We start from the raw sequence: 13868 nt of genomic DNA, 5'->3' as shown, positions 1-13868 counted from the left end.
ATTCTTATAATTATTAAAAGTTGACAGCTCGGCAACTCAAATTTACTTGCAAGACAAATTACAACTTGGCTGTCCTGACATAATAATACGCGGAAAGTTGAAGAAAATTTAATTGCTTCAAGTACTTGACTCCAGTGAAGTATCCTCGTGTGAATCAGGCTTAAGACAAACCTAAAAAGAAATAACCACAACTGAGAAAACTTGAATTTTTCTGTCAATTTACTGGCTATGTAAAGAAAAGAAACACTGTGCCAGGTATTACAATTGAACCAGGTGAGGTGCAAACAATTACAAACCGGCATTAAACCATTCAATTCAGCAGGACAATAACCTCATACATCTCGTCAACTCGCCACATTTTTATCAGAAATATCTTGCAAAATTATACAATTCCAGTAATAAAGTAGGTGTCTTAACCTACATCCAAGACAATCACAAAATTATGAAAGCATATTAAAGTGAAATTTGAAAGGGGACACATACCATCTGTAGCAACCACCTTCAGTAACTTCCAAAGTAAAATTTAAACTCAATGAATTGAAAATAGGTAAGAGAACTCTAGGAACGTTCAATTTCGAATTTGAAACTTGCCCCAAGCAAATAAATATCAGAAGCAGAGCCCAACGAAGCCCACCCTGTTTACCCGCCATAATTTTCGATCGCCCCTACGTCAAAGAATATCAAGTAAAATACTGGAGATAGCACAAATAAACACTGTCGCCACTAAGCACAAACTATATTACCGTATCGTCACCAAACTTTTACCCTACGCTACATTTAATATAAAAACTGTATTTTTCATAAAATACAAGTTCAAATAATTTCACACCTAATGTAAAGGTTAGCATACCGAACATTCCTTGAGTAAAATACACGGCGTGCTACTAATTGCAAGCCGTGCATATTATGTATGGGCATATACAGTAGCGTAGCCAGGATCGGCCAATGGGGGGAGGTTACAGTTACAAAATTAAGATATAACATAATGAAAGTGCTTGTGCTTGTGCGTGTCTGGTACGCGCATGCATGACTGTCATAAGGATACTGATACAAGAGTGAATTACTGTATGTGATATTCAGATTGCAATACACTACAAAATTCTTACTTTAAAATACAGAACAAGAACAATATGATCGAGGTCAGCAGTTTTATCTCAAACGGTATGTTCAGTTTACAATCTAAAATCTAATTTTCGAGGCTTCCTAGAAAATAAATTTAACACATCTGTTGGTTTTACAACTATGTCTCTGTGAATGTTCAAGGGAGCCAACCCGTTGAGTCGACTTTCACTTGTGGTATTTCTGAGGTAGGTTTTAAGGCGTCTTAATGTTGAAAATGATCTCTCACTGGCTGCAGTGGTGACAGGTAGGGTGGCAAACACTCTCAACAAGCAGTAGATTGCAGGGAGTTTATCTTGATCACATAAAAGAAGTTTATTGTTTACTGTCAGTTTCTATTTATTTTCTTTTTGTGAAAGTTCAATGGGGGGGTTCTAACCCCCAGTAACCCCCCCCCTGGCTACGCCCCTGGGCATATACAGTAGAGACAATACACGACACTCACGGATTTAGCCTTGCTAAAATGGGAGACAATTCGACTGTGGCGCTCCTAGTGACTCGACCTGAACAAATCGCGCTAAATTCAAATATCAATGGAAATGTATATACGGAAATGGATAAATAAATTACGTCTAGAAAGAGAGTGGTATATTGAGATATTAACTTCGAAGTTGCTAAAGAAATTCTGGATAAATGAATGAAGAATTATTTAAAAGGTTATTATTCAAAGACGGAAATTAGACATATAAAGAAGGTGTGAAATGGACTGCTGTGAAATGGCTTGATCTTTCATTTATGCATTACTTTTTTAGCTTTAGCATACCTGCCTGAAATCTTAGGGTTGGATTTGTCTTTTTTTCCTCATTTAAAAACATTGTATCATCACATTAAGACACTTGTCAATAAAAATATCGGCACATTCCTTACACATATGATGCAATGAATTAACATTTAATAGCTGGACAATTTTCCTCTTAACATGAAGCCTACTAACAGAAAGAAAATCTATAAAATCCCGGCTTTAATCTGAGAAGAGGGATAAAAGAAAGAAAAGTTTGAAAATGTTGTCGACAGTGATGCTTTGAGGAATATTTACGTACAATTAGAGTAAAAATGTAACATACCCTTGGCTGTATAGTCGAGGATTTTTAAAGTCGCTGGCCTGGAAATGATCTGAACAGATCTTATAATTCTTATACAAGCGTAACGTCCCTTCTTTCTTGTACACTTTATCCAAATCCGGTCTGTGACATTTCAAAACCCACAGATCACACCTACAACACATCGGTATTGAAGGTTAACTGCTGCACTATACAATAAAATATGCGTATTATATTTTAAGCCCGTTAAAACATGGGTCGAGCAGGTCAGAAGACTATGAAGTACTATAAAAATCTCTGTCACTGGAAGAATATCTATGCAAACACAATATTACCTACATGTTCTTGTCACGAGGGAACCTGAAGAACGACCGCGCATTTTTCTCTACTTCGTAAATATTGCAGCCAAACACAGCACATACCTTTCCCCTCATGTTGAGATGAGATATCAAGGAATGACACACGCTACTATTCAATTATGTCAACTCTCTGAAAACGCATAAATAACACCAAAAACTTCACACAAAAATACACGTGCTCTTATGAGGGAATCAATACTGTTCAGGTCTATCCGCTAGAGTGAGTTCCAATAGCTGTCCCTCGATATCTCGCTCAGTGTCGCGTATTGTCTCTACTGTATTTGGTATGGGTACTTTGTATTTTAAGGGCGGTCTTCGTGTCACAATCGTACGATTTTTTTAATGACAAAAAATCCCCACGTGCTTGTTAGGATCAATAAGTTAGAAAGAAGATTATAGAGTGGCTAACATCAAATACAGTAAAGACAATACGCGACACTTCCGGATATAGCCTTGTTAAAATGGAAGACAAGTCGCAAGTGGCGCTCCTAGTGGCGTGACCTGAAATATCGCGCTAAATTCAAATATCAAAGGAAATGTGTATACGGAAATGGATAAATAAATTACGTCTAGAAAGAAAGTGTTACGAAGATATTAACTTCAACGATGCTAAAGCAATTCTGGATAAATGAATGAAGAATTATTTAAAGGTTATTATTTAAAGACTGAAATTAGACATATAATCAAGATGTGAAATGGACTGCTGTAAAAGGGCTTGATCTTTCATTTATGCATTATTTTTTTAGCCTTAGCCAGTTAAAATGTAAGTCGTGCAGGTCAGAAGTTTAGGAAGTACTATAAAAACCTCTTTGTAACTGGAAGAATATATACGCAAACACAATATTTACTTACATTTCCTTGTCACGGGGGAAACGGAAGAAAGACCGCGAATCCTCCTACACTTCATAGGTATTGCAGCCAAACGCATCACATATCTTTCCACTCATATTGAGAGGAGATATAAAGGAACGACACACGCTACTATTTACTTATGTCAACTGAATACAAACGCATAAATAACGCCAAAAACTTCACAAACAAATGCACGTGCCCTTATGAAGGAATCAGTAAATCTCAGGTCACTCCGCTAGATAGAGCTCTAACCGCTGTCCCTCGATATCTCGCGGAGTGTCATGTATTGTATCTACTGTATTTGCCAACATGTCTGATAGAGCGCTCTGAGTGGTACCAAGGCGAAATAGCGAACAACCATCCATATAGTGTCGTCAGCTTACACTGCATTTCATAGAATTACATAGAATAAATTAATGGCATAAATTATGCTGTCTATCTGTACAACATACAATTGCAAAAACCAGAGAAAAATCTTAAAGGCAGTTGGGGTAAATAACTTTGCAGTAATATTTTTTTATTCCTTAGAACGTTTCTTATAAAGTTTAAAAACTGCGAACATCTAACCCAAGCACAACCGTCACGAAAATGCGCTCGCAATACGGTAACGTAGTTCTCCAGCGAGCTGGGTTTCCTTGCCGACGTGAACGAGATTAACTCCAGCGAAATTTAATTCGCTAGGTTGACGCATGCACTTGAAGTTTCAATGACCTGGGAGAGGGGCGGGGCTGTGGGCCCACCAGCCGAAAGCAATTTACGACAACAGGCCAGCTAGACTGTGTACAATATGTTAGTTTTCTTCTTCTTCCTCTTATTCATGAAAGGTGTGGTTGGGCTCCTATGTTATCGCCCAGTAACGAAACCAGATTAATAACTTCATCACTGCCACATGTATCACTCGTAGTGAACGTTAAAAGTGTAATTGATAGAAACCCAATATGTTAATTTTAATAATTGACATTGGAAGTGTTCAGCGCCACACGCTAGAGACTACAAGAAGAATACCAACATGTTAACAGTATAGCCAATTGCACATCATCTTGCTAATCATAATAGAACCCGTCTATGAAATCAATTGTAATATAAAGAATATATTTTATTTTTGGATTTCCGCATGTATAAAGTGTTTTCGAGAAATGCATTAATGGCACGATAGCCGCAGAAGAATATTTAGTACCCCAACATGAGTTGAAATTAGAAGAAATTTGTATTTGTATTTTTCTGCAGCGTAGCATCCGTGGTCATTGCTCTTGTTTGTAAACAAAGCCACGTGCTTGGCCACGAGCATTCTGACAGCTGTCAAGCTGACAGTTGCCATCTTTAAACAACAGAGCATTGCTAACCGCAGCGCTGGCATCTTGACGGCGCTAAACTACGCGGCGGCCACCTTATGCACGTGGGCGCGCAAAATTTGAATTCCACGTGCTTTTTCTGACAGCTGTCAAGCCGACAGCTGCCACCCTTAAACAAGAGAGCATCGCTAACTTCAGTGCTGGCATCTTGACTGGCTAAACGTCATGGCTGCCAACTTTTGCACGCGGTGGCAGGCAGTTTGAAATCCACATGCTTTTTTGACAGCTGTCTACTTTAACCAACTGAGCGCGGAGTTTAAACAACTAACATAGCTAAACTCAGTGCCGCTATTTAAAAAACTATGCATTACTCCTGCCAAATACAGTAGAGACAATACGCGACAGTTACGCATTTAGCCTTGTTAAAATGGGAGACAATTCGACGGTGGCACTCCTAGTGACTTGACCTGAAAAGTCGGGCTAAATTCAAATATCAATGGAAATGCATATACGAAGATGGATAGATAAATTACGTCTAGAAAGAAGTATTATTGAGACATTAACTTGGAAGTTGCTTAAGCAATTCTCGATAAATGAATGAAGAATTATTTAAAAGGTTATTATTTAAAGACTGAAATTAGACATATAAACAAGTTGTGAAATGAACTGCTGTGAAATGGGTTGATCTTTCATTTATGCATTACTTTTTTTTGCTTTAACATTCCTGCCTGAACTTTTACGGTTAGATTTGTTATTTCCTTATTTAAAAAACATTGTATCATCACATTAAGACACTTGTCAATAAAAATATCGGGACATTCCTTACACACATGATGCAATGAATTAACATTTAGAAGCTGGACAATTTTCCTCTTAACATGAAGCCTACTAACAGAAAGAAAATCTATTAATCCCGGTTTTAATCTTAGAAGAGGGATAAAAGAAAAAAGTATGAAATTGTTGTCGATAGTGATGCTTTGAGGAATATTTACGTACAATTAGAGTAAAAATGTAACATACCCTTGGCTGTATAGTCGAAGATTTTTAAAGTCGCTGGCCTGGAAATGATCTGAACAGATCTTATAATTCTTATAGAAGCGCAACGTCCCTTCTTTCTTGAACACCTTATCCAAATCACTTCTGTGACATTTCAAAACCACAAATCACACGTACAACAACACATCGGCATTGAAGGTTAACTGCTGCACTATACAATAAAATATGCGTATTATATTTTAAGCCAGTTAATATATGGGTCGAGCAGGTCAGAAGATTATGAAGAACTATAAAAATCACTTTGTCACTGGAAGAATGTATATGCAAACACAATATTACTTACATACATTTTCTTGACACGATGGCAACGAAAGAAAGACAGCGCATTCTTCTCTACTTCATAGTTACTGCAGCCAAACACAGCACATACCTTTCCCCTCGTGTTGAGACAAGATATCAAGGAATGACACACGCTACTATTTAATTATGTCAACTCACTGAAAACGCATAAATAACACCAAAAACTTCACACACAAATACACGTGCTCTTATGACAGAATCAGTAGTTCTCAGGTCTACCCACTAGAGAGAGCTCTAATAGCTGTCGCTCGATATCTCGCTGAGTGTCGCGTATTGTCTCTACTGCATTTGCTGCTGCTAACTTATGCATGTTGTGTGGCGGGAAATTTAAAAAACTACATGAACTTTTTAACATCTGTCAAGATAACAACCGCCAACTTTATCCAGGTGCACTTGTTTTGAACATGGCTTACTTGAGTGCTGCTATCTTGATGGAGCTAAACCTTATTGCTACTACCTTATGGCGCGGCATTTACATTGACCTTGACGGGACTTAGCCAATCCGCGGGACATATCTAGGGGTCTAACGACAAGCAAGCTGCCCTTCTCAACTTACTACTATCTCAGAGGTAATAGTTATAAAGCAAGCTGCTCTTGTCGACATACCACCATCTTATAACAAGCTGCTGTTTTTCACATATTTAGTGACTTATAGAGAGCTGCCCTTCTCAACATGCTATTATATTAGAGAACATCGTTTTAAAAAAGCAAGCTAACTTTTTAGCATACTTACCATCTCAAACGAAGATGATGTTTTTAACATACGTACATATTAGAGAACATAGATTTAAAGCAAGCTGGACTTCTGAACACCCTGAGACCTCCTTCCTCAGCATACTTACGATCTTAAACCAAGCTGCTGTTTTTGAAATCTTAGAGAACATAGATTTAAAGCAAGCTGCTCTTCTGTACACTTCTAGGCGTTAACCTAACTGCTGTTGTCTATGGAATTTAAAAATGTAACTGCCCCTTCCTTCTCCTCCTCTTTGTCCTCCTCTTCTTCGTTTTATGTGCAAACGAAGAATTTAAGCAAACGATCCTAACTTTATCTTTAAAGATGATAGCGAAGAACAGGAGTGGGCGGTACGATAAGATAATACTTTTATATTTATTCGTTTGATAAACATGTAGGAGGAGGATATGGTAAGCAAACGGCAATAATTGTATTGATAAACATGTGAACAAAAGAATAGATAACTAAAATAAAAGATTATGCCAATTCTATATTATTTGTTATTATAAATAATATTTACAACATTTCTGATTTTATGCATCTTGAATGATAATGTATGTACAAGTTAATTATAGCATCAGTAATTTTTCTGCATCTTGAATGACAATATAATTTGTGACATGTTGTTTTACCCATCGTTAAGTTAATTATGCATTAGTGATTTTATGCGTCTTAAATGATAATGTAATTCTCCTTTTAATAGATAATATATGTACAACTTAACTATACTCTTACTAATTTTCCGCAACTTCAATGATAACGTAATGTTAATACATGTTGGTGTACCCCCCTTCTTACAGTTAATTATAGCATTAGTGATTTTTGTGCATCTTGAATGATAATGATATTTTTACAGAACTGCATATTGCCGCACACCTTTCTTACAAGTTATTAATGGCATTATTAATTTTAATTATTAATTATTAATTTTATGCATCTTGAAATTTTACACAACTACGTGTTGCTGTACACCCTTGGCACAATTGTAAGGAATCACTAACCTATACACGTTTATCATCTAAAGGAAGCAATAAGCATTTATAATGCTCGATAGTATATAGATGATGTTGGCGTGATTCGATTCTTTTTGCATACAGAAAGCGGCATTTCTAGATGATAGTACATCGCGATAGTGTTGAACGTGTAAGCGGCTAACGACGCTTCAATGTACGCCTTTCGCTTTTTTTTACAGATTGAGAATTTTGAGTGTCATAGGCATACATTTTTGGTGCTAAACCAATAAACTCAGCCAATATTCATGCCAAATTCACCTTTCATAAGCCCTATCAATTTCTTGTTCTGTGGCATAACGTTAAATGGATTAGCAGGTGAAAAGGAAGAAGTGTCAAAGTATTGAGAAAGTTTTCGCATCACATCGTAGACGTCTGTCTTCCAAATGTGATAAATAAAACTATCTGTATCCATATACAAAAGTGTAAGATTAGAAAACTGTTGCTTCGCAAATCCATAATGAAAATCATACATTTTTAATTTTGAAAAGTGAAGTATGGTAATTCCTAAATAAATTGGCTTCGCATAGACGTTCTCGGTTGTTTCATTTCAACAGAAATAAGGTCACGATCAATAACATGATAGGCTTTGAAATTTGGTTTTGAGATGTACTTGCGTGCCTCATACCGGTCATCCCATTGATTTATGAAATTAATGTCGCGATGTTTGCGTATATTTTCCATGCTTTTACCATAGATAGAGTTATTCATTAGTTTGAAAAACGTAATCTCAAATGTTGTTGTAGCACGTTGACGATATTCAGTATTCAAATTCATGTACGGTTTAAGCCATGCTTCCTGCTTAAACGCAACAATACGATGAATACGCTCTAACTGTAAGCCGGATTCGAGACATAGTACAAAACATTGTATGTGGATATCATACCTCTTTTTCGGAAAAAGTGTAGCTAGCAGTTTACTATGCTTTGATGTATTATTAGGTGGAATAATTTTTAAAGGCAAAAAGGAAGGTCGGAATGTAAATCATGCAGATGTGCAGGGTATGCAAGAGAAACCTCGAACACGTAACCGCAATTAGGATCTTTAGCAGCTTGAAAAACATCAAAATGATCAATTTCAGTTTCAGTTAACCATACAAAATCTTTACATGGTAATGGTTGTGGCATGACCCACCTATACAGGTCATAAACATCGAAATACATGAGATAAGGATCTTCTTTCTCTGAATTATAATTCTGGAGGTAGGGATTATTTGCGATGGCATGCCTGTTAACAAGGGAAATTAGTCCGCCGCGAAGCCCACGTTCAAAAAATAAAAGCATGTCGACATCCGTAAGAAGATCAAGTTGAACACCGGTACAATTTAGCATAGCATTCCACGAAAGACCGGGTGTGGTGTAGTAATAGTAAGGATCCAATTCATAAATAGTTCAACATATTTTACGAAACTTTTCAATCACATCACAGAGTAAAAGTGTATCTACCTTCAAATACAAGTCTGCATTTTCACCGAATGTTTGTATATGAAAAGTTAACCACACCTGGCAGGCATGCAAATAATCTTCATCTGAAATCGATATCGTATGCTTATCGTATCGTCTACTACATTCACGTAACACACTTGTAAATAGAGACTGAGAAGGTGATTTTGTTTCTTCTAATGTTTGAAAGCTCTGAATATAGTCATAGGACAGAATACCTTTCCTTATACAAAGTTTAAATTGCTCAGGATCTGAAAAGTACTCTCGAATGTATTTCAAGTCGTCAGTTCAAAGACCATTTACAAGTCTATCAAGTGAAAAGTTCATAAATTTAAAGCAATCTAGAAGGCGAATGCTAATATCGCCTACACGATAACTAAATGAAATAAAGCGTTCATGATTTTGCACAATAACAGTAATCATCTCATCCAACGTCATTTGAATTGGCACTGGTTGCGAAATAAGACTATGTTACGATCTCCGCTAATACTACGTATATTCCCTACCTTCGCATGCTGTTCTTTCTCCGATCACGCCACCGCTGCTTCACTCATTAAACTGCTCTGCTCACCTGTCATCTGTCTACTCAATTAATCACGTGACTCAGACGTCATCTTCTCCACGCACCGCCTTCTCCCCTTGTGTGTGTGCTGATGGTTACTTATTGGACACGTGATTATGACGTTTCTGCAACATGCTGGCCTTCAACATCTTTACTTTTCTCGATATTTCTGTACTGCTATATTGTACCGGTAACGGCGGTACAAACTAAGTCCCCGTCATAGAAATTTTAAAACTTACGTGTTACGCTCCGGGCCGCTTACGAAGGACTGACTGGACGGCGAGCAACAGCTGTGCGCGTGTGACGTAGTGAGCGGGTGACGTCACAGCATGCCTCGCCGCACTACAGAGCCTAGACTGATGTAGAATGTTCTTCGAGTTTCGACGGGTAATAACTTTTCCCTCGATAATAATTGAACAAACTGAACATCATCACCATATAACTTGATCCCTTAGCTATGTTCCTGCCGAATTTCACGTGAATCTGACTTGGGACGATAAAGTTATGGAACAAGGGGTGGAGGCTCGGATCAGATATAAATACATACTGCTTCGCTCAGCAGACCAGTGTGTGTTCCAGCATGTTAGAGTGTGCTGCAGTGCGCTGCAGTGTGTTACAGCATGTTGTCAGAGTGTGATGCCAGTGTGTGGCCGGAGTATCTATGTGCACGCTAGACTGTAGTGTTCGCACAGTCGGTTCGCGGGTACCGTGATCGAGCGTGAAGCCGCTATTAAGTTTCAAGTCCGTGGACTTTAACCTAATCGTGTTGAATATGGACTTATGCAGATTTCTTTATACTGTGACAACTTTTTACTCCGATAGGACGTGAGATGAATTGTGTATCGTCTGGACATTATCTATTGACTGTTACTCTATACGAGTGTCTAAGACTCGCAAACGTTTTCGAATGCTCGAAATTGAAGTTTTATGTTATGGACAGGACTTAGAACTGATTGCTCCTTACCGAGTACTAAATACTTCGAGTTATAAGACTGTGTTTGAATCCAAATTTAATTTACCATTCCATGAACTGTGTTAATATTTTAGGTCATGAACTGTGAACTGTGCATGTGTGAACAGTGCATTTCAATTCTAATAAACAGCACATTTCTATTCTGCGAACTTTCAGTTTACGAACAGTCGAACCAAGGACTGTCAATACTCGATTAATTTCGTCTTTTGATTTCATGTTATTTTCAATACGTGAATGAGTTCTAATTCACGAGTGGAACATCTTTATTTTCAATGAATTATGTTGAACAGTGCTTCAAAGAACTAAGTCATGCGGCATTACCTTACGTTGTACCAAGTGCCACAAACTTTAAGTGACTCTGTTAAACTCGACGATAAGTTTCGAGTGGACTTTTATTTTATGAGTATTAACTTACATGCTTATTCGAGTCTAGTGGCATTCTTTCACTTAACACGGGACAAAATTTAGTGACATTTCACCGTGTGATAAAGATACATTTTGTGTTTGAACTTTGTTAAAACCATTTATAAACGTTCCTCTCATCTGTGCAGAAGCAGCCTTTACATTAACTCGCCCCAGGGCTTAACGATGTTCATTCATGTTCACCATTCACAAGGACTACCTCAACGCCATTCATTAACGTCGCATGGATCTTCAAGACATCGAATGGATTTTCTAGAACTTCCATCGGGGGACGAATGGTGGTTCGCTGATATGGAAAATGGAGCTGCCGGCATCCAAGGACATTGCCAGCCATAGGACGAGGAACATTTTCTACTGTATCCGCTGTACAGAGGTGACATTACTTTCAATTTCTTAATAAACTCTGGAAAAAAAATTTAAGATTCATTTAAACAAACCCTCTCCTTCTGTATGCACTTCAACGAATGGTACACGCCCTGCGTCTCATGTCTACCGAAGTACCACATTTACTGTTACAATATATTCTCACCCCGCCGCTCTAATAATTGAGTCACCGAGCTCGATAGCTGCAGCCGCTTAAGTGCGGCCAGTTTCCAGTAATCGGGAGATAGTGGGTTCGAGTCCCGTTGTCGGCAGCCCTGAAGATGGTTTTCCGTGGTTTCCCAATTTCACACCAGGCAAATGCCGTGGCTGTACCTTAATTAAGGCCACGGCCGCTTCCTTCCACTTCCTAGGCTTTTCCTATCCCATCGTCGCCATAAGACGTATCTGAGTCACTGCAACGTAAAGCAAATAGCAAAAAAAAAATGAGTCTGCCTTCGTCTCGGAGTGTTGGAGCACCAAACCAACTGTGCTACGTTCTATATTGTCACTACCATCTGGACTGTTATTTCTTCACGTATTTTGGTGAGCAAGACTTATCATAATGTTATTTTGACATTGAATTTTTTGTGCCCATCTGCCCCAACAGAACTTTCCTTCCACCGGCTTAATTTTGTATCAAGAAAACATATGCAAGTCTTTATTTCAACTAAAACTTCAGAACTGTTTCATAGTGACGTATCTTGGTGTTTTGGGAAAGGCATTTTTTGTTGTAGATTGTGCGGGATGTTTGGTAGGCTATTTCCAGTTTGCGTGCTCGCTCCTGAAGTGCTTCTTTGTCCAGTCCATTTTTCATGATGATCTCACCCAGGTATTTGAATTTGTCTACTCGGGTGATGTCCCCGTATTTTGTATGGAGTTTTGGTGGAGCCTCTTTGATGTTAGTCATTACTTCTGTTTTCTCAAAACGATATCTGCAAACCAGTTTGTTCGGCAATTTCCTTTAAAATTTCAACTTGAGCTCTAGTGGTTTCTATGTCGGTTGAGAGAACAGCAATATCATCGGCAAATGCTAAGCAGTCTGTTGCGATCCCCTTGGATTTGGTTCCTATCCTCAATGGACTGTAGTTGGTTTCCTGTAATCTCACCCGCCAGGTTCTGATGATCTTTTCAAGAACACAGTTGAAGAGTATCGGGGATAGCCCATCACCTTGTCGGACTCCTGTTTTGATGTCAAAGGAATGTGAGAGACATCCGTGGAACTTCACCTTGGATTTTGTATCGGTCAGGGTGGCTCTAATTAATGCCAGCAGTTTCAAATCAACTCCAAATTCATTTAAGATGTTTAGCAGGACTTCCCGGTCAATGGAGTCGTACGCTTTCTTAAAGTCCACAAAGACAGACACATACTGCTTGGACCTTAGTGTACAATATCTGATGATCGTTTTGAGATTTTGGATCTGTTCAGCTGTTGAGCGACCTTTTCTGAACCCTCCTTGGTATTCACCTATTTGATGTTCGACTTGTGCTTCCAAATGCTCCAGGATGGCAAGTGATAGAATTTTGTAAGTCACGGGTAGTAAAGATATTCCTCTGTAGTTGATGATGTTCTTCATGCTGCCTTTTTTGTGTAATGGATGGATCAAAGCTATTTTCCAATCTTCGGGTAGGGTCTCCTTGTTCCAAATTTCTTCTATTTGCTTTTGCAAGATATCAAGTGATTCTTCTGGGGCATATTTCCATAGTTCTGCTACTACTGAGTCTTCCCACGGCGCTTTGTTATTTTTGAGACGGGCAATGTGGCGCTTGATTTCATCTCTGTCGGGTGGTCTGGAATCTGGATACCTGAGTAAGGGTTCCTTGGTCTCAATGGCGCTTTGCGGTTTAGAGCAATTAAGTAAATTCGTGAAGTAATCTGCCAGAATGCTGCAATTTTCTTCATTTGACGTCGCCAGTGTGCCGTCCGTTCGCTCAAAGCATAGAGATGGTGGTTTATAGCCAGTGAGTTTGCGTTTGAAGGCTCTGTAGTACTCTCTGCTTTCATTCTTCCTAAAGTTTTGTTCTATCTTTTCCATGAGAGAATTTTCGTATTTATGTTTCTCAGTTCTGAACACCCTAGCTGCTTGGGCACGTTTTGTAGGTTTCCCAATCATTTTCTGATTTCGTAGAGTTGTACTGTTTCCACGCATTGAGTCTTTCTTGGAGGACTAATTCGCAGGTACTATCCCACCAGGCATGCTTTTTGCTTCTCTTGATTTCTGCAACGTCTTTGGCGGCCTCAAGAAGGAGACTTTTGGCGTTGTTAAATTCACAGTCATTTGGTCTAGCCTTCTCCTGGAACTCCTCGACCCTTTGCCGAAGTTTATCATTGTCGACGCGTGTGATC

At 38.5% G+C, this 13868-nt stretch overlaps 1 protein-coding gene across 1 annotated transcript in view; it reads right to left on the bottom strand.

The window, feature by feature from the left end:
- The window catches only part of Gp210 (nucleoporin 210), a 461410-nt gene extending 460759 nt beyond the window's left edge, over window positions 1-651 (bottom strand). The window contains exon 1 of the mRNA XM_067145468.2: window positions 484-651. Coding sequence (XP_067001569.2) covers window positions 484-650 — 167 coding nt within the window. The 5' untranslated portion in view covers window position 651. The remainder of the gene's footprint in view (window positions 1-483) is intronic.
- Between the last annotated feature and the right edge of the window lie 13217 nt (window positions 652-13868).

This window comes from Anabrus simplex, chromosome 4, assembly GCF_040414725.1.
Source record: "Anabrus simplex isolate iqAnaSimp1 chromosome 4, ASM4041472v1, whole genome shotgun sequence".
NCBI classification, from domain to species: Eukaryota; Metazoa; Arthropoda; class Insecta; order Orthoptera; family Tettigoniidae; genus Anabrus; species Anabrus simplex.
This window is presented reverse-complemented; position numbering and strand designations above follow the sequence as displayed.